The sequence below is a fragment of the Corvus kubaryi genome, unplaced genomic scaffold, assembly GCF_017639235.1.
Source record: "Corvus kubaryi isolate FWS band 111438036 unplaced genomic scaffold, C.kubaryi_AGA036_p1.0 37398, whole genome shotgun sequence".
Classification (NCBI taxonomy): domain Eukaryota; kingdom Metazoa; phylum Chordata; class Aves; order Passeriformes; family Corvidae; genus Corvus; species Corvus kubaryi.
The window spans coordinates 35,770,657-35,791,538 of NW_024581137.1; the positions used below are offsets into that span (position 1 = coordinate 35,770,657).

At 38.8% G+C, this 20,882-nt stretch overlaps 2 protein-coding genes across 4 annotated transcripts; both read left to right on the forward strand.

Moving 5' to 3' along the window:
• Positions 1–14: 14 nt before the first annotated feature.
• FAM133B (family with sequence similarity 133 member B) lies at positions 15–15,312 on the forward strand. Of its 2 annotated transcripts, none has more exons than XM_042044293.1 (11): positions 15–175; positions 3,797–3,894; positions 4,610–4,688; positions 6,883–6,957; positions 7,131–7,163; positions 7,566–7,634; positions 8,341–8,448; positions 9,618–9,665; positions 11,297–11,392; positions 11,669–11,713; positions 13,241–15,312. In XM_042044293.1, the coding sequence occupies exons 1-11, from the start codon at positions 152–154 to the stop codon at positions 13,325–13,327; spliced, it is 762 nt and encodes a 253-aa protein (XP_041900227.1). In that variant the 5' UTR covers positions 15–151; the 3' UTR covers positions 13,328–15,312. The 2 variants fall into 2 exon arrangements, with proteins under 2 accessions (XP_041900227.1, XP_041900228.1); XM_042044294.1 differs by having other exon boundaries at positions 8,341–8,436.
• Positions 15,313–15,412: 100 nt separating this feature from the next.
• On the forward strand, positions 15,413–20,810 carry EFCAB1 (EF-hand calcium binding domain 1). Of its 2 annotated transcripts, none has more exons than XM_042044295.1 (6): positions 15,413–16,009; positions 16,248–16,403; positions 17,890–17,994; positions 18,979–19,130; positions 19,908–20,012; positions 20,595–20,810. In XM_042044295.1, the coding sequence occupies exons 1-6, from the start codon at positions 15,952–15,954 to the stop codon at positions 20,637–20,639; spliced, it is 621 nt and encodes a 206-aa protein (XP_041900229.1). In that variant the 5' UTR covers positions 15,413–15,951; the 3' UTR covers positions 20,640–20,810. The 2 variants fall into 2 exon arrangements, with proteins under 2 accessions (XP_041900229.1, XP_041900231.1); XM_042044297.1 differs by having other exon boundaries at positions 19,942–20,012; positions 20,595–20,607.
• The last annotated feature ends 72 nt before the right edge of the window (positions 20,811–20,882 follow it).

Consider the following 20,882-nt stretch of genomic DNA (forward strand, 5'->3'; position numbering starts at 1 on the left):
CTGTGTGGCTGCCGCCATCGCCGCTCCCGCAGCGCCGCGGCCGAGAGGGGCCGAGAGGGGCCGCGAGGGGCCGCGGCTTCCCGGGCGCGGGGAAGGACCCTGGGCCGGGCCGAGACGGCGGCGGGCGGCGGAGCGGGGTCACGGCGGCGCCATGGGGAAGCGGGATAACCGTGTGGTGAGTAACGTGGGCGGCTCGGCCGGGCCCCGGCGCGGAGGCCGTGGGGAGCCGGGCGTTGCCTCGGCCCGGGCAGGCCCGTCCGGCCGCCGCCGCGCTCCGACCGCCGGGAGGGGCAGAACGGGCCTCCGCGGGGGACAAGAGCGGCCCGGTGCCGGCGGGGCTGCCCGCGGCGGGCCAGAGGCTGCCGAGGGCCGGCTGGGTACGGGGCGCCGGGACTGGGGTCCGGCCGCGCTTGGGGCCCCGCCGGCGGGGGACAAAGGCGGGCCGTGCCCCGCGCCTCGCCCAGCCCGGCCCGGGGGCGCCCCGGGATCTGCCGGAGCCCGTGTGGGTGGGTTGTCCCTCCCTCGGCACGTGCTCGAGGCTCCCTGGCAGAACCTCTGATTGCCTTGTCAAATCCGGCAGCATCGTGACTGACGGCTGCGTTGTGATCTGTCGAGGGAAGGTGATTATAAGAGGCTGGCCTGGTCCGTACAAAAATAAAATGCTCCCAATGGGAGTTGCAGCACTCGCTGAAGTAGCTCTGATCCTTGTTAAGCCGCATTTCCTTAAACTTGGCGTTCGGCTGTACCTGAGAGATCTGAAATTGAGCTTTACGCAGCACTCTGCTGCCTCGGGAGCCAGCGCTCAGCAGGCAAAAAATGCACTTCTACACACCTGACTGCAGAGCCTGAGTTCATACATAGCTGAACAGTCATCCTTCCTCCTGTTTTTCTTTAAATATTTTTGTACCAGTTAGCCTTTCGCCTTCTACTCGTAATCATTTAGACATTGTAGGTTTGCTGCTGAATTTTATGACTAAACACAAATTGTGATCATAATACTTTTATTTTTTTCCCTTTCTCTGTTTCTTTCTCATATATGCTATGAGTTTGTACTCAGATCCATTCACATCTTTGCATACCTTGATGGAATAGTACAGTAATAGACATAATAATAGATGGCAAAGTCCCTTTGATTGCTTTATTGACCTATCAAAAAAATGGAGTCTACTAAGAAAGAGCTGACAGTGTATTAGGCTGGATCTATGACTGGATCTATGGTTGAAATGTACTGTAAGGTTTTCAGGTGTGTATTTATTTACTCTTAATTTTCTTTTAATGGGACAGCTGGGATATACCTACCAATGCCAGCAAGTCTTTATGTTCCTATATAAGGTTCATTATGCCCTCATGCTTTTAGTACACAGAAGTTATAATATAGGACCCTTTGCTCCTCATGTATGACCATAGAGATTTCTACTGTTATTTCTCTTCTGTTCTACTGTTACCTTCTTTTCTTTCTACTGTTACGTCCCTTCTTAAATACACCCACCATCGTTTTTGACTATTTGGAGATGGAAAATAACCATGCTTTTTTCACATCTACAGGGTACTTGCAAGGCAGTAATAGTATTGCTTGCCTAGAGAACCCTGCCTGACAGAAGGTGCCTTACACTTTTCATGAGCAAGGAAGCTATGCAGCAAATACCTTTGTTAATATCTGCTTGAGCAAACTGCTGAAAGAAGAAAATGAATGTGCAATTACTTCCTTTACTGAGGGTGTATTTCCATGCTCCTTCTAGCTAGTGACATGCAATTTGGCAAAGTCGTGTAAATACTTTTCAGAAATGTTTATTGGTGAAGTAATTCTTCATAAATAAACCTGGTTGAAATTATAAGAACATGTTTTAAGGCAGATTTCCTAATCGTGGAATATAGAGCAGTACACAGTCATTATGTACTTCCTGTGGTAAAGTTAAAGAAAGCCACTGAAGGAAGCTTCCTAGACAGTTATCCAGGGGCAGTTTGAGCAAGTACAAAATCAATATTTGACAGCTGTAGCCTCTTCTGCAGGTAGAGAGTTTTGTTGGGAGGTGGTGAGGTGTTCATTACTTGTAAGCTCTGGCAGCAAAGTAGCTGATTTTCATTTAAGAGCAGGAAGAGACCCCATTTTTTGGAAAGTAATTGTATAAGAGCTTTCAGATACAAATTTCTGAATGGTAACCAAAAGTCAATGTGCTCACTGGAGTAAACCAAGTATCATTATAATGGGTCTAATACATTGAAATTACCTTTGTTTAGTGAAAACAGTGTTCAAATAGTGCTGTCCTGCATTCCAAAAAGAGCTACTTTTCCACTCAAAGCTGAATTCAATTACAGAAGTTTTATTCATTTTCAGATTTTTAATGTGAAAGCCTTTCTAAGTGTTGTAACTACTGGAGGGCATACATCCATCTGCTACTTGTTTCACTTGGCATACCTCACTGTTTATTTGTCCATGTTACCCTTTTTGTGTGAAATAAAGCAACAAAGCAAAGCCCCAAGAAATGGCAGCAAATGTCACCCTTAGAGTTGCAAAGTCAACTTGAGTAAAAAAATGCTCCACTTGAAAGAGTAAAGAGTCCTTGGATTGCTTCAGAGTGGTCCAGCTGATGGATCTGAGCCAGACTTGAGTGGGCAGTGCTTCCTTCCAGCCAAATGCCCCATCCCAGGCAGAGCCTGGAGTGCCTCTTCCAGGACTAAATGTATCCCCAAGAGCTGAAGCCACCTGTCTGCTTGCAGTCCAGTCCAGAAACTCAGCACTGCTGTGGTCACTGCTTCTGCAGTGGGAGCAACAGGAGGGGAGGCAGCAGCTGCTGCTTCTGACAGCTTTCACAAATGCTCGCTTACTGTGCATGGTGTTTTCTGAATGCATGGTAAAAAGAAGTGTTGGACATATGAGATCTACACAGATGGTCAAATCTTTGCTTTGAATCTACAAAATGTTGTACTCTTTAAAAAATTGTCTCAGATTGGGCAACCAAAGCAAGTCATTTTTTTGGCTAATTTGATCTTTTTCTCATCTCCAAACTGAATAGTAAGAACAGTGTGTTATGTTCTGCAAAAGTGAAGTGTTGGGATGGCGTAGTGATAAAAGCCAATGAGATAAGGGGGTGTATGTACCTCCTTTTCACATGAACAAAAATACTGTTGACATAAATTATGGAAGAGTTTTTCCATTAACTGCTGAGGTGGATTATGAATTCTAAATTTTAATTTCATCTTTTATAGCACAAAGAGTATGCATGGGTTTGAAAGATGGAATACATCATAACATTGGTGTTATGTATGTTTGGGTTTTGTGGGTTTTTTCCTCCTTAAAATAGCCCTAAGTCACAGAATTTTGATACATGCATAATTGTAGCAAAGTACCACTGCTTGCTTGTTTTGGTGCAAGAAATTGCATGCAGAATTTAGTGACTCTCCGATCAGCAATTTTGAACAGAACTTTAAGGCAGAGCATCAGTTGTCCCAGAGAGTGAGCGCTGAAATTTAATTACATTTTCTATGTCCCAAGGAAGAATATTTCAGAAATCATACTATTCTTAGTTTACAAAATCATTGCTTAAGGAAGGGAATTATTGTAATGGTCTTTTTGTGGATCAATTCTTTCTGCAACAGTATAACTCCAGCTGAAAGCACTTAACTTTCTGCCAGCCTGAATCAACTCAGTTTAGCTAAATATTTCACATTCTTGGAAACAAGTCAGAATTCTTTTTCAGGGAGTGATAAAAAGTTTCTGTGAAGAACAAACAAGATATTTTGGTATCATAGTGTAACTGATGAATTTTGTATTTCTTTTTGTTGTTTCATACTCAAGGCTTATATGAATCCCATAGCTATGGCCAGAGCACGAGGTCCTGCCCCAAATTCAGGACCAACAATACAAGACTACTTGAACAGGCCAAGACCAACATGGTAAGCAGCAGTGCCTGTCTACCCTTTTGATCTTTTAAGTAAAAGATTTGTTCTCTCTTACTAAAATGTCACTGGTACCTACCTCCTCCCTAGAATATCCAGTAATAGATTTTGAAATATTCCTTGTCTCTGGCCAAGGTATTCTTTTCTAAACATGTATTCAATCTCCTCTTCCAAAAACAATAATATTTCATTTTGAAATGTGTATTTCTCATTTGTCTGTATTTTTTTGGCAACAGTTTCTCAGAAGAGGAGAATGTCATCTTACCTCTTTCACAAATTCTAATACCTAAACCTTGTAGATATATTTAATTTGTAATTAATGTCTAAAAGATTAATTAAAATTAATTAATCTCTAAAAGAACCATTTTGCTGGTGTATTCTCAGAATCCAGTTTACCCTACCCAACAAAACCATCACTTTGAGATATTATCAACAACTTCCTTTATGTTCAATCCCTTTGCCTGCCTTCATGAGACATTAGAGGACAATTTGCCTAATTGCAAAGTTAGCTTTAGATCTTTTGGAGGGATTTAACTACCGTACTTAAGTTATTAGGGTTAGGTTACCATATGTGTAACATCTAAGATGCTTTCGTTCTTCTCTTGAAAGTTCAACCAAGGGTAAACTTCAAAAAAACTCTACAAAAAAGTTAGACATTGAAGAAGGTATTTTTAATTGTAAAAATTGTGATCTTATCATCCTTTTCATACAGGGAAGAAGTGAAAGAGCAACTAGAAAAGAAAAAGAAAGGATCCAGGGCTTTGGCTGAGTTTGAAGAAAAGATGAATGAGGTTGGTAATGTTATTAGCTGTTAATACATGATTCTTTTTATCTAACATGCTGCTTCTGTTATCATTTACAGTATCAAGTAGCCATAATATTTCACTTCGCTCCAGCTTTTAATAACTATTTTGTTTCATTTATATTGGAAGTTGAGTTTACAACTTAACCAGTGAAGAGCTACATTCAGTTCAGAGAAAAAACTATATAAAACGTTTTTTAAATTGCTGGTGAATAAAACTTGACCTTGTTATAAATGTAAATACATTTATGCAAATGCATGTGCTTATATTAATAAATTAAACAGTGCATTTTCAGGCATGATAAACCAAAGTCTGCTGTGCTAATATTCACTTGTCTAAGGTCACAGAATCCAAATAGAGTGAGAAAAAAGTGCATTACTGGAAACAGATGTCTTTGGCAAGGAATATACATGTAGTATTATTATGGGAGAGGGCACAAAGAATGGCTTTCAGTCAGATAGGACTAGGAACTACTTGTTTTTCTCTTGTCCTAAGCTGATTACAACACGTGCTGGTTTCCTGATATAAATGCAGCTGTTCTGATGTTTGTGTTCTGGACCTACCTACCTGAAGATCAGCACAGTATTAGAAAGCTTCACATGTAATTCCTGTTGTATACAAGGGAGAAATTAGTATACAGTGAATTTAACTGTTTCTGTTCCTTCTTGGGTCCTGGTGTTTTGAGATAAGCTTCAGGCAGTAATCTTCATCATTGTGGGTAAGTTTCTGGTTGAAGTAGATTATGCTCCTCTTCCCTTACTGGAAGGGCATAGTACCCATAGTACTCCTGCTATACCTTTTTGCCTAAGAAGTTGTACCAGGATTTGGAGGGCCATGGGGTGCTCTTCTGAGAGGATCAGTTGTTCTGTGCTCTTGGTTTTAGCTTGGTGAGTTTGGTTTAGCATTCTATCATATTCCTTTCCTGATTTTACCTTTGGCTAATGCAAAATAAGTGAAATTGGCATGCATAGAAGCTAACAACCTTTCAGTGTGGTAGAAGGGTAGGAAGGGATGCAGGGAATCATGAAATGGTCATGAGTTATTCCTAAAGCTCCTAAGAACAAATCTCTGAATGCCTGGAAAGATCACAAGTCTCTGAATGAGGTGCTGTCTCCCCTATTTTGCTGACAGTTGTTGGACATGTGTGTTTAAAACATAACACTAGCACAGTCTTTAATGAAGCACAGGCTGTTGTGAGAGATGCCTCAGGTGGCTCTGGGTACCTGGTATATCAAAGTACACAACCCACAGGTGCTGCCTTGGTCCATGGAAGCACAGTTCACACAGCACTGCATCCTGCCTAATCTGCCATGTCCGTCAGCAGCACTGTTCAGCTCACTCACAGTTTGCTGACAAGGGGATCTGAGTATCACCCTGCGTTGCACAGGTTACTTGATTCCTGGTATTTCTGTCCCCTCAGCACGGTATGTGGATCATCATTGTTTTACCAATACAGTACCAATACAGCTTCATTGTGAGGATCAGAGTATAAAGAAGGGAGCACATGATGTGTCTGACAGTGCAGATTGAACCTAGCAGCCTTTCAGTTTGATGGGGGCAGGTTGGATGTTTCAGAGCTCATGAAGGGGACATTTCAGGTAACCCTAGAGACCAGATGGAGAATTGAAAAGGAGGAAGGAGAGGAGACTTTTATTCATTCATTCATTCAGTGTGCTTGGCCCAACAAAGTAAGAGCATTTCTATGAAGATGTGTATAGTAATTTGATATAATTATTGCTGACACCAACAAGGCCCAGAACAGATACTAGAGACACCCATACGTTGATGAAGGGCCAAGAGAAGTTGTCTTGAAGTTTTGTTTCAGGTGATTTTTAGAACTAAAACAAAATCACAGTTTTTCTGGTAGGGTACCTTGCTTTTCTAAAATGCTCTAGCAGGAACACTGTGATACAAAAGCACAAATACCATAATTGATGACCTTCAAGATAAACGGCAATCTCTTAAAACCAAGTAACTTCAACATTGAGGTATGAACTAACACTGTATTTTGATGAATATTAATCTTTTGTAAAATCAAGTGTATTACAGCTTTGGTTAACATTACGTATTGTTTACTTTCTGCGGGTTTTGTTAAAACTATAATGTCAGGTAGAGGAGAGGTTAAAAAAAAGCTGTTCAGAAATGACCCTCCTGTCACTGTTGTGTTTGGTTTTATTTTCAGAATTGGAGGAAAGAACTGGAAAAACACAGGGAGAAATTACTGGGTGGAAATGAGAGTTCCTCCAAAAAAAAAGAGGTAAGTTGCTTTCAGTTGCATATATTCTGTGTTTGGAATTGGATTTGTCATCAATGCTGCCAACACAGAATTTCATAAATACATTTTAAAAGCCAGCATCAAAATTTATATACCTAAATGCATGACAAAAGAAAATGATGCCAAAGTAACATTTGTTCTATTCTATTTTTAAGAAAAAGAAAAAGGAAAAGAAGAAATCTAATAGGGTGAGCAAAATTTTCAGTTTTCTGATCTTTTTTTGCTTTGGGGTTGTTCCTGTTTGTCATTTAAGTTCTCTTGGAAAGAGAAAGCATAGCTGTAATTTTGATTTTAGATGTTAAATTAACTTACTTTTATTTAGAAAGGGTTTTCTTGTACATTCAGTACAAGGAAAATTAAAGGGAGGAAAAGAGCATTAAATAGATATTATTAAATGAAAAATGTTAGAAGTGGTTTAGAAGTTTATTTAAGAAAAATCTATGTAAGACCAGCTTCTCAGAAGTAAAATTTTATTGGTTACACTTTGAAAATGAAGAACTTTTAAAGGGAGTGTTTGGATGGGCTTTTGAGTATTTGCCAGACAAAATGCTGCATCTCACAAGCTTCACTTTTTGTTGTGTTTGGTCAAGTTGTCTTCATCTTCCTCTTCTTCATCAAGCTCTGATTCTTCCAGCAGTTCATCTGATTCAGAAGATGAGGTAAGATCTAACTTATTGGAATCTATCATGTTTTGTTCATGAGGTTTATTTAAGACAGATTTTGGTAACATGTTTTAGAATATTCTTAGAGGGCCTGGTTTGGATAAGACCATTTAGTTTTTATGCATTTGGTACTTATGATAAAGTTGTGAATTTTAGACATATATATTTAATATATGTGTCTAAATATGATGTATTGATTCTATTATTATTAATATTAATGATTAATGTATTAATAATTAATAATATATTAATTAAATTAGTATATAATATATAACTATTTAATAGTTTCTATATGAGCACTACAGATTTTGGTGTCCTGGCTTGTAAAATGGATCCATTTTAACACTGAATTTCTCTTTTAATAGAATCCCCTATCTAATCATAAAAATGCAAAAATACCATTTTTACTTTCTAGCAAAAGTCTTCGTTACAAATAATCAGATTCTACATTACACACCTAAATAATAAACAGAATCTAGAGCACCTGGATTTTTCACCAGTTTGCATTTTTTCAATGCAGGAGAGTTATGAAGGTCCTCCACTAAAAGAATCAATTGTAGCGTACTTTATTCCTCAGGAGAACATTATAACATGTAGGAATTTGATGTTTCCTTTTCTTTACATTTAACATAAATCTTTAATTCTAATGAGAACAAATTCAAGTTTGTGTTTTTCCTTCTTTTTCTACAATACTTGTGGATAGGATAAAAAGCAAGGGAAGAAAAGAAGGAAAAAGAAGTATCGCTCCTCACGGAAATCTTCAGCAAGCACAACTTCAGAATCTGAGTCAGACAGCAAGGTAAATATGCAGGTGTGTTCTCTTGGCAAGTTTTCCTGGTTGGTGTTAAAAAAACATAAATAATTTTGACTTCAGCATTTTAATGTGGATTTTCATCTTGCACACTTAAAGCCGTGTATTCTCATTGAGCCTGAGCTGCACTTGTATCTTCCACATGCAGTGTGGAATCTGCCTCCACTGGCCACAATTCCTGGTGGAAATAATTTGATCTTTAGAAAATGAACATGGTTTATTCCAGCAATTTGTAGTCATTTTTCTGATTTCAGACGTACACAGCTTTTGTGCTGCTCGGATGTTTAGTTTTATACTACATTAACACTTAAAATGTTCTTTTGAATATGCAATTCAATTGAGCACTATCTCTGAAAATGCAGGTATTGCAGGATACCTGTGGCCAGAACATTACCTTTTTAAATATCTGAGTAGTTTCCTGTTGAAGAACTGAGCCTTTCCCAAATATATTAAATTGAAGTTGTTTTTTCCTTTTCTGAAGTATAGCAATATAGATACATGGGATTACTGAATGAACAAAAAAGTGAAGAAGATACATGAGGCAATTTGTTCTGTTATGTTAGCATTTTTCTGTCTTACACTATATAGTTACTGTACTTCTTGCTTAAATATTAATAATACAATGAGTTTTTAAGATTCTCTGTGTAGACTTTATCACAGGCTTTCACTGGAATTCCTGATCCAGTGGGATATAAATTGTAATGAATTACTGTTTGCAGACACCTATGAATTTGTGCTAATGGAAGGTTAAAAACTTTTGCTACATAAAGGGACCCAGAAATACCCTTACTGCAGAAAACTCTGGGGCAATACCTGCTTAACTTCATCTGATCAGCAGAGATGGACATAGATAAAGACTCCCAACTGTTACATGTTATATGTAGTTACAGAAGTGATAGCTGATATCCTTCCTACAGGCTCTCTAAGTTTCCCGCAAGGATGCTGTTACTTGATTCCATACAGACCTTCTCATGCTGCTGGATCAGGAAATCAGCAGCTGCATCGCAATTATAGCTTTTTATATTATTCTTGTCAAGTGCAAGGTAGAAAGGACAATCTTGAAGAATTACCTTCAATAGACATAAAAAAGCTATTGGTCAGACTGCTTTGGGGATTTCTTCCTTTTTCATGAAATGATTTTGTTGTGGTTTGTTTTCCTTTCTATTTAGGATAGCACAAAAAAGAAGAGGTCAAAGGAAGACTGTGAAAAAGAGAAGGTATTTTTATTCTTGAAATCCTTCGATCAGAACTGCATGTTGCATACATAATGGAGCTTTTGTTTTTAATATTGAATGCCTCACTTTACATCTATGGAAATTTTCTGTCCAAACCCACCCAGTCAGAAGGTATCCAGTGCACCCAATTTGAAGTAGACTTTTAGTTGGATTCAGCTCCTGTTTTAGTATATGTTCTTAGTGGAAACCACTGGATCTGTTCTTGTTACAAAGGTAAATCAAAACTGTATCTAATCTGCTAGAGCACATCAGCTGCATTCTAGTGTTTTGGGGTTTACCTTTAGCTGTCACATTGAGCTAAAAATATGTGTGATGGTATTTTCAGTGGCATACCTGGTAGGCTATTGGCTTGTTGCTGTAAATTAAGAAATAAAAGCAGAGGATCTCTTTATTTAAATGTAGTCATAATTATAGATACTGTACTTACAACAGCTTTGGAGAATTGCAGAGAAAAATGTATTTGCGTAAGAAAAACTACCTTATTCTGTCATTTCTCTAAGCATGAAAATCCTCTCTCCTTCCCACCACCACACCATTTTGTACACTCATCCATTATCTTTAACGTAAACAATCTAACTGACTTCAATTTTAGTTATTCATACAGTATGGGTAAACTAAAAATGCTTTCAGAGTCCATCCTAGTCTTTCTCTCCAGTTACCTTTCTTATCATGTTGGCCTCTACTGCTCCGGTCAATAGTATTGACTTCAGTGTACAAATTCTCCATTGCACAAGGCAGATGTTTTGATTTTCCCCCCGCCCTGCTCCTGCTTCTATTTTACAGTGTCCATTTCCCATCTCATCCTTTTGAATGGCTTCTCTTTGAAGACCAAGTATCTACCATAGTCCCTTATTGTAGCACTACTTTCACACATCTGAAAGCAAAGGGTATTTGGGGACTAGAGGTCTTTCTTCCCCTACCTGCAGATCCCCCATATGTCAGATGGGCTGCATCCTGTGCACTTTCCATGAGTTCTTTTGGGAAGTTTCTGGTCTTAGAAATTGAGTGAGAGAAAGTACCTTCAGTCTTAGGAACACGTTGCCTTGTCCAGAGCAACGGAAGTACAGGGAGCAGAAAAGTAACTCATCAGAACAATCTCACACAGCATCAAAATGTTTTAGAAACTATCCTTTAAATGCACTGGAATTAAATATGATGTGTTACAAGTACAGCTGGCAGGGACAGCTTGTGGTTCAACACATACACAGAGGGAGCTTTTTCTTTCATGAACAAAGCAAGAGTCTGAAGCTACAGTGTTTGTATGTATACATTGAGACATCTTCTGTTACTCATTATTTAAAAGTGATGAAACGTTTTATTTTCAAATGCTTACTTCTTCATGTGTTATTACTTAAAATAAGAGACTATTTTTCCTCTCACTTTTAGAAAGTTGCTGTATCTTGGTAACAAGGAAAAGGAATATACAGAAAATTATTATTTTCACTTAACAGTTTGGTAGGGTAGTTTGATGATGATGGGTAACTAGTTTAATGTCAATAATACTTTAAAATATTTCACAACTTAGAAGTGATATTTCAATCTTAAATTTTAAGCAGAAGTTTTATAAAATTTGAAAGGTCTGTCTTCATTCACAAATACGTTATTTTGTGTAGGAAGGTAAAAATCATCACAGGAAAAGGAAGAAAGCAGATCGTGGTGATGGACCTTTATCGTCAGAATCTGTGTCTGAATCGGATCAGACAGAGGAGGTCAGTGTGAATCCTCAGTTTCCGATGTTACAGTGCTTGTAGCTTACTGATTTATATCAGTGAATGATGAACTAGCTTAGATTTAATACATTGTAGAAAGGTTCTGCTCTGTACAGGTGAATTGAAGTGTGCAGTGCACTCAAAGTTTTTCGTAGTTTTCCTTTTAAAATAAACTTTCAAGGGTTGTTTAGCTTCTATCACCTACAAGTAATTTTGAATTAATTTTCTTGAGAATCAACTTTTTATGGATGCTACATTTGGTTGAATTTTCTTTAGGTGCAAGCGAAAAAGAAGAAAAGCAATGAGGAAAAGGAGAAAACAGCAAGTATCCCTCTTACTCATACTGTAGTTTTAGCATATAAATACTCTGTACTCGGTTAATTTCCAGTTTCACATTTTTCACTAATATAAATGTTTATAGCAATAGTCTGCTGTTGCATTTAAATTAACAGTTTCTCTGTTTACTTGCTGAAGTCACTTTTTCAATTGTTGAAGAAGAATTTGTCACTCTTTTACCTATATGTGATTTGAGATTTATACAACTTTAACACTTACTGTAGAATATATTTTATTCTGTATCAACCTCCTAGAACGACTAATACCTGTGTGGTACCAAGTAGGGGAGCAGTTTGCCACACAGACATATATATCAGTGCTGTTCCTTCGTTAACATTGTGTGTAATTCCTTGGTAAGCCTTCTTTGCCACCATGGAAGGGGCCTTAGGACATAATTGCTGCAACATCTACGCCATAATAACTCTTCCCCCGACCAAATAAAGAGCTACCAGCAACTTCTCTTTTTTCAATTTTTTTTTATTTGTATCTGTTGGTAAAAGTGAGAGGAAGGTTCAGTAGTGATTTATATAGAATCCAGATTTACCACATGTACCTGAGGTTCCTCAGTTAGTATAGTGGATTTGGGATCCTAAATGCCCGCTTGAGATGTCTGGGTATCTGTCTCCCCTGTCAGCAGCAGTGTTCCTTATTAGGCATCTCAGTTGTCGAGATGAGGTAGGGCAAAGGGGAGGTCTACATTAGTCACCTAAAAATACAGGCATAGGAATATCAGTGGTACACATTTTTCCGTGGAACTTGTTTGTATTATCAGACTCATATGAACCGTTTGCCGTGACATTTCTAGTGATTGCATATGGTCTTTTTCATACTAGACTTGTACATGTAAGGATTATGTATAAAACAAAGCTTTAATACCGATTGTTTCATTTTTGTAATGCCACACCTATTTGAGAATTTCAGTTGAAATTCTGCTTGCAAAAAGACAAGATTGCATCTCTTAGCTTCTGTATTACAGTGATCAGCATACTACCTTCAGGACTGAGTCCAGTAGGGTTAATTTGAGTGTATTTATATTTACAGTTGAGATCATAATTGTTTTATTTTAAACAAAATACAAGTGATAGCCTAGCCAAGTGCAGTTGAGCTATTTAATGGTACACAGTGAATTTAGGCGCTTACTTTAAAATCTGTAAACATCCTAGTTATTCCCAAATACGTAAGATGTCACTACCGGTCACAGCACTTCCTTATTACTTTCTCAGTAATCTATAATGCTCTGAAAATCATTTAAAATATTAAAAAATGTAATAGTGATGGTGATGAGAGGTGTGAAATAGCCATACTGTAGTGGAGATAAATTTAAATTGAAGGCTGCTCATAATAGTGAAAATTGCTGGGTAAAGTATTTCTTTTGTGATTTCTCAATAGGCTTCTGTAGAAATCTCTTTTGAAGCATCTTTCAAAAGATACCCTTTCTGTGCTCTCATTTTGCATTAGCAGAATGTAATAGTAATTGCATTATATGATAACTTCCTTTTTTTTTTTTTTTAGGATAAAACAAAAAAGAGAAAGAAGCACAAGAAACATGGTAAAAAGAAGAAAAAGAAGTCTGCTGGTTCAAATTCGGATTCAGAATAATATTTTAAAGCAACGTGAGACTATCAACAGAAGTGCAATGACTAAAGGAAACTTAAACTGTGAAATGACAGCAAACTTTACCAAACTGCATGAGTTTTCCTGTGTTTTAGAAATATTCCTAATCTTTCAGTAGCCATCCAGATATGCAGCTGTGCTGGGGAAGACCATTGTTATTGCCTACTGCTTAATACATGAGGTACAACTTCTATAAAATTCCAGTAAGCAGTGTTAGATGTTTGAGACAAGATGAGATGGTAGGCCAGCTGAGGTATAAAATATTGGAAAATAAGAGAGATAAACTTTTTAGATAGTTAAAATAGTCTTTTAAAGCATTAGTAATAGTCTTTATTTGTAAATCAGGACAAATTAAATCCCAAGTTCATCCTGCAGGTTAATATTATGCATAAACTACTACAAGCTGGTGTCTGCTAATGGAAAATTAACATTTAAAAGGCTGCCTTTGTAGAAATGTGTATCATCTGCCCCATTACCGTCTCCATGCATATGTGAAAGGGAATGCTACCATTTTGGCTACCTGAACTGGGTGCCTTTCCCTTTGATTCTTGCAAATCTCTGCTGTTTTTAATCCGTGCATCTCTGCATTCCTGGGAAGCTAGAGCTATTGTCAGCAGCCTTTTCTGAATAAGCAGTTTTGAGCTTCCGAGCATGTGCTTCTGCATTAAGCAAGAGCAATGACATTTTGCAGTATAACTGACAGTCAAAACCTGAAGATTTTACCTCTGCTTCTTTGAAATGGCGATAGACCTTTGCTAGTAAATATGCGTATTTCATTTAATGTAATTTTGGTTTAATTGAAAACTTCTTGCAAACACTGGTAGCTTTCTTTGCATTATCTTTAGAATTGTTTTGCATGATTTGTACCATTTTTAAATTAACAAAATGCAGGTAATCATTTGTTGTAACCAGTTCTTTGAATTACATTTTACATGCAGAGTTTCATGTATGTATTTAGTTATAGTTAAGTTCATTGCTGTGTTTAAGTGCACACTTGCTGAAGTTATTTAGCATGTAAAAAGCAGGGTTTTGATACTTTAACAGCTTCATATTGAAGCTGATTTTACTCTAAGCAAGTTCAGTGGCAGATCTGTTATGTGACGTGTCTTGTTAGATAAAAAAACTACTGCCAGAATCTCATTAAAGATACTGTTTAAACAGTTTGTATTTATATTTTTGTACTTGAGGGCTACAGAATGTTGATCTAAGTCATAAAGCTGTTTTACTTTAGTTTAGTTGCTTTAGATAACTGAAAAAAAGCTTTTTTAAATTACATGTGCACACAAGAAAACACAAGCAACCATTTGATTTTAGTTTACATGAAATTCTCACTCTATCTTCCATTGAAATACTGGTTGCTGGGCCTTCTGTTAGTCTTTAACAAATGCCCATCCATCCCAGGTAGTCAAATACAGATTTTTGATCCACCCCTTCTTTCCATTGCACAGGTGCTAACTTAGAACTTACCTCTATTGCATACAGATGTTTCAAGTGTTACGTTGCCAAGAATTTCAAGACTTTTAAGACATTGATTATTAGTCTGAAAACCCTAACTAAAATCTGTGGGAGAAAGATGATTTCATTCTGCCATTGTACAGAGAAATTGTCTTCAAGTTCTTGGGAAAATACAGCCATTCAGTTGCAGCAATGTGCATCTAAACAATAGTAATATTTTCATTGACTATTTTATACTCTTGGGCTTGATGTTACCAATTCTAAACACTTTTGTCGGTGAGGTTGAAATAAAGGCAAGATACAGTGAACAGGGGGGTTTGATTTAGGGTTTGTGTTTAGTTTTGTTGGGGTTGTTTTCCTTTTAAGTTGTGGTGTTGCAGTTTTGGTAAAAGAACTTGTAATGAACCATAGCATAAATGCTCTGTCCTGTGTGATACCTTATTTGACTTTTACACAACCACCTGCCACAGAAAGAAATAAAAATGGAAATGAGACCCAGTCTTCCAAATACTTAAGCCAGTATATAATTTTAATTGTGTGACTGTAACTATCTGTTCTGCTCAGCTGTAGCCTTCAAGTGCTGCTGTCATGCTTGGGAAGGGGTGTAACTGCTTAAGGGCTTACGGGCTTTGTCAGTTCACTACAAAGCTGCTTTGGTACTGAAAGGGAAGTGGTTCAGTTTGCAGTAGCTTAACAAATACGTTGAGTCTCCTCTTACATCGCCTTTTTCCTGAAGGAAAGGTGGGGGGCTGGTCTCAGCTTTCCCGATGTGCCCACGCCGATGTCGGGTCTTGCGTGGTACCTACACCCACATTCCAAGTTTCAGCAGAGGGACAAAGTAGAAAACGAGCAGTGTCGGAGTAAGAGTGATTTAATATATTTTTGCCTTCTGACAGCCGATGAACAAGCACTATTTATTGTATGTTGTATTTAACTTTTAGTTCTTTTTTTCCCCCCAGAAGTATTTTTAGTGAAATGCAGTTATTTTAGTTTTTACAGCTGCAGTTTTTTAAAATGCGTGTTAAGACTTGATCTTTGTTTTGCCTGCGTGTGTTTACGTACGACCCGCCCGTGCGGCCCAGCGGCACCGCGAGGCCGCGGCCGCCCCCCCCGCGTTGCCAGGGCAGCGGCGGCGGGACCGGCTCCCGGCCGCCATGAGCAGGAAGGGGGTGAAGCTGCTGGTGGACTCGCTGACCCGATCCTCCAAGCACTGTGAGTCTCCCCCGGACCGCAGGAGCCGCGCTGCCGCCGCCCGGCCGCCCCCCGTTGTGGCCATTCTCATCGCCTGTGGCCCTGTTCGCCTCCGACGGGAGGCACTTTCCCGGCGCCCCCGTGGGAACAGCGGGTGGGGCGGGGGGGATCGCTGTCACGACCCTGGTGTATGCCTGTGCTTGCCTCGTGTTTCACCAGTATGACTTACAACCTGTTTCCTTGTGTTTGGGCCGGACAGTTAACAAAAGCGAAGTGGAATGTCTGGTCAATCTCTTCGACACGCTGGTGGCCAAGGCCAGAAGCGACTTTGCTGGGGTCGGCTTTAACCGCGTCGTGTTCCGAGACACCCTGCACAGCGCCTTTGGCATGACGGATGACGTGGTGTTGGACCGAGGTGAGGCGGACACAGCTCTGAACGCCACGGAAGGGGTTGGGATTACGCTGCCGACCTCATGAGTGCGTCCGTACCAAACAGCGCCGTCTCATCCCGGCCAGGACAGCAAAGGAGGAGTTACGCTCAGGGGCTGTTGAGAAAATGACATCTTTTCTTTCTTTATGCGGAATAGTTTTTCCTTAGTTCAGGAGAGTTCACGCTCTATTTCGAGGCAGACCAGCCAGAGGCAGTTGTGCTGCCCTGTGGCTGTTTCTATCGCAGTCGCTGTAGTGTCGTGACAGAAGAGGGCAGCGTTGTGGCACTTTCCTCTTTTCTCCGGTGGTTCCACCGGGAGCTGCGGTCGCTGATGGGGGACAGCTCTAGCTCAGGCTTGGAAGTCCCAGTAAGGCGTTCTATTACAGCCGGTGACTTTGGGAATAGAGGCTCTGTGAACAGCATTGAAGGGGCTGGGCAGATAGTACAAGGAAATGAGAGTAAGGAGCCAAATAACTCGTTGAAAATATAGTGATTTCACAGATTGGTAACGAGGGACACGTTTACGGTCACTGGGAGAGTTGAAGGAATGATCTCTGATGTAGAGGTGTCCAGAGGAGTATGCAGAGCAGGCATGAGTCTGCTGTTTAAGTCTTGGGCTGCCAAGAGCCACCCCTTGGTTCAGCTTTCTCCATCTCTCTAGCAGGAGAGCTATTTACATGCCATAAAAGAAAAACTTGTTGAAATTTTATGGAGCAAGTCAAGTGTATCTTGGAAGATACCTTACATTACCTTATACATTCTTAAAAATTATTTTAATGTTTACATGCAAAGGGGTTGATTTCAGTTTGCAAAAGCAAACCTATTGTCTTCTAAGTAAAAAATGCTTGGCTCTGCATGAAGAGGTGTTCCTTCAGCCAACTTACTAATTAATATTCTAAAATACAAATTATTATAGGTGCTAGTCAATGGTTTGAGTTCCATCTGGAATTTGAAATACTGTATTACAGGCTGTATGAATAGTGAAGCTGTGAGATTGAAAGTTGCTTAGGGAAGGGAAAAGAAAAATATTTTGTTATATGACAGGAGGTTATTTTTCTTTGTGTATTTAATATATATTGTTTCTAAGATTACTTTCTCCAAGACTTTCTGAGACAAAAGCTAGTAATTTAAATTAATTAATCTGTATGCAGAATTATCCCTTATTTTAAGGGATATTGGTTTGTTTGCTTTACATCTGGATGGAAGCATACTTCCTGTAGTTGTTTAAGTCAGGAAGGCAACGGATCAAACAAAATGTCTTAGCAGGCAGGATTCTGGAGTGGAAGATCAATAAACTGAAAGGCAGAATCCCTTTTATTGTTACATCTTAGAGTCAAAAAGGGTAATCATACCTTGGTGAAAGCAGACAAACATCATAAGAAAAAAGATAATTTATAATTTTATTTGATTAAAGAAAACATCCTTTTTTTGTGTTTCCCTATTAAATAAATTTATCTGATACACTTCCTAGTGTTCAGCATTTTTGATAGAGACAACGATGGCTGCATCACTGTGGTGGAATGGGTGGAAGGCTTAGAGGTGTTACTTCGGGGGACACTGGATGAGAAGATAAAATGTAAGATTGATCTGTGTGCTGATATTTAGTAGTAATGATTGAATTCACGACAAATAACACATTGCTTTTGTTAGAATTTAGTAGTTACTCTTATAAAGTACTTGGTAATTGAAAAGTTTTCTTCTGTATAGTTTAATGCAACTGAGTTCTGAAATGGCTTCTCTGAGACAGTTTTTTTCTGTGTAAACTGCTGTTACCACAGCCACCACCTTATTTTGTTGCTTCCAAAGTCTTGCATTTGAACTGAAGTTTGTTCTACAGCGTACAGTTTTGCCAAAATACGTTTTTGTATTCACACACAAAATTAGAAAGAAGCAGATGTATTTCTAGCATGGTTTTGGCTAATTAGCAGTCTCAGGCCAATCAAGACTAGTGCGAACATTCATTTACTGGCCTAGTGGGGACACAGCAGCAGTTCCATTAACTCCAGCAGTTCTTCAGCTTTAAAGCATAGATAGAAAAACTGTAAGATGGTAATGAGAACCTCCACAATAATAATAGAGAAAGATGGAGGAGAAAAAATAGCAAGAAGTCTAGAATCTTAAGCAGCAGGGAAAAAAAGAAGGCATGTGGGGCAAAAAAAATCACAATAGAAAAAGGAGAATGACAGCATGTTTTTTCCATAGTTCCCAGGTTGCAGCTTTAGCCGTCCCTACTACACTATATCAATTCATCTGGAAGTGGTCAGGGATGTTGCAGCATTAGGTTGTGTGCCCAGGGTGTAATTCAGTGTGTCAGTACAACTACAAACAGTAAAATAGGCATTCCTGCTGTAAGCACTATAAAAGATGCTGGTGGGTAGTGATGCACCGTGTTGTCTTGTCAGAAATATTTGCCAGGAGTGTTTCAGCACATGTATGATAAATTTGGCTCAGTTGATAATGCTGTACAACATACAATTCACATTTCTATATATAGGTAACAGCTTTAATGGTATGTGATTATAGTTTGTAATCAACTTGAAATTTATTTGTATTTCAAAAGACTGTTTTCAAGTTTATGACCTGAATGGTGATGGATACATTTCGAGAGAGGAAATGTTTCAAATGCTGAAAAACAGCCTTCTCATACAATCAGCAGATGAAGAGCCTGATGAGGGAATTAAGGACTTGGTAGAGATAGCACTGAAGAAAATGGCAAGTACTTATTGTGATACTTGAGTGTCTTTCAAACATGCACTAACCAATACTTAAAACGTTTCTGTGAGGTAACAAAATATGGTGTCTGTTTTACAGTGGGATTCTGCAAGTCTCCTGAGGAGCGCCAGAAATATAATCCCAATCCAATGAGTCCCAGTCCAGTATTCTCATACGAAACTATTAATTTAGTACATGAATGTGCTATAAACTTTATGTATAAACTAGCATGTGTATATGTGCATGCCCAGTCAAAGCAAAAACCCAGTCAGAAGTAGAAAATTCAAAAGTGTAAACTGCATTTATTCCATCAGTACGGGCATCTGCAGTAGCTTCATCTTTAAATATCTTTGTGTTTTATCAATTGATCATGAAACGTCTTTATCCAGTTTATGTATTCGATAAGAATAGTAAACTCAAGGTTATTGTGAAGCTTGTTTTACAGTGCTTAATCTAGAATATCAGATGAGCCAGGGACTGTCTGTCAATGTCTTAATCAAATCAAGATATATACTCTCCCGTACTTTTGTGGTGGTCAAAAATGTTCACTTAAAACCAGATCTTGCATCCCAACTTTTATTTAAGCCTATCTTTTCAACTTTTCAACCCCACCCTTTTGCCTTAGGTAGAGGCAAGTCATATAAATCTTTTCTGAGCAGAAACTGATGATCCCCAATTTGCAAATCAAACTAAAAATAGAATCCATGTTCTTTAAAGACCTGTTAAACAAAACTACAAGTAATAACCCTTTGCTGAAGTGTTCCCTTCCTTTTGTAGGACCATGATCACGATGGCAAGCTTTCTTTTACAGACTTTGAAAAAGCAGTCAGAGATGAAAACCTTCTCTTAGAAGCCTTTGGACCGTGTTTGCCAGACATAAAGGTACGTTAACCTGGAGTTCAAAAAAAACTACACAAGCCAGTTCCTTAGACACTTGCACCAATCCTGTGAATGTCAGCATGGGGCATCTTAGGCCAGTGTTGGGTTCATCCTCTCAGTGCCAGTTCTGCTGCCCAAAGGTGGCCCCTGAGCACTCCCACTCCAGGTTTATTGCAACACAATGCTGCAGATACTAATCTCATCACCAAGGGAAATTTCAGTCCTTTACATTGTCATCCCAGTCTCTAGCATTCCATCCACTTTATCTCATGCTGCAGCTGGGCCTTCTTGCCCTCCATGCCAGATCATTCCTTGGTCATAATTCCTACTGCTGAGCAGTTAAAATTTTAATTTCCCCTTCAGCTGTAACTTAGAATGTTCTGACTGGTCTGCCAGTGATGACACCATTAATGCTACAGATTTACCTTTTCTAAGCTAAAAAGCAAGAGATTGTCTTCATTGCATACAGATTTCAGTTCAGTACCTTTCAGTTCAGTACCTTTTCTGACTAAATAGAAATCCTTTAGTTAATTGAAAATTAACTTTTTTCCTCTTTTTTTTTTTTTTTTTTTTTTTTTTTAACAGAGCAGTATGTCATTTGAGCAGAAAATTTTCCGGGCAAACTCCTAAATAGTAACTCCAAGTTGCAACTCCATTGTTGAATACTGTTAAAAGGGGTCTTCGTCTTCACCATTCTTCGTGATCTAGTAAAAACAGTAATAGCTTCAAGTTGCTCCTGTGTTTCAGTATTCCTTTGCTGTAAAAGCTATTGAATAAATAGAATTTACTTCTGTAACTCTACCTAGAGTCCTTCTGTGAGTTACGAAATATTTAACAATATGAGGTACACAGGACAACACTGCAACAACAATA

What these genes read in the sequence shown, in the direction of transcription:
- FAM133B (XM_042044293.1), top strand. Translation starts at nt 152, where the DNA reads ATGGGGAAGCGGGATAACCGTGTG. An exon ending in AACAGGCCAAGACCAACATG is followed by an intron (nt 3,895 to 4,609) that starts GTAAGCAGCAGT and finishes CTTTTCATACAG; the next exon opens with GGAAGAAGTGAAAGAGCAAC. An exon ending in CATCTGATTCAGAAGATGAG is followed by an intron (nt 7,635 to 8,340) that starts GTAAGATCTAAC and finishes ACTTGTGGATAG; the next exon opens with GATAAAAAGCAAGGGAAGAA.
- EFCAB1 (XM_042044295.1), top strand. Translation starts at nt 15,952, where the DNA reads ATGAGCAGGAAGGGGGTGAAGCTGCTGGTGGACTCGCTGACCCGATCC. An exon ending in GACCCGATCCTCCAAGCACT is followed by an intron (nt 16,010 to 16,247) that starts GTGAGTCTCCCC and finishes TGGGCCGGACAG; the next exon opens with TTAACAAAAGCGAAGTGGAA. An exon ending in AGATAGCACTGAAGAAAATG is followed by an intron (nt 19,131 to 19,907) that starts GCAAGTACTTAT and finishes TTCCTTTTGTAG; the next exon opens with GACCATGATCACGATGGCAA.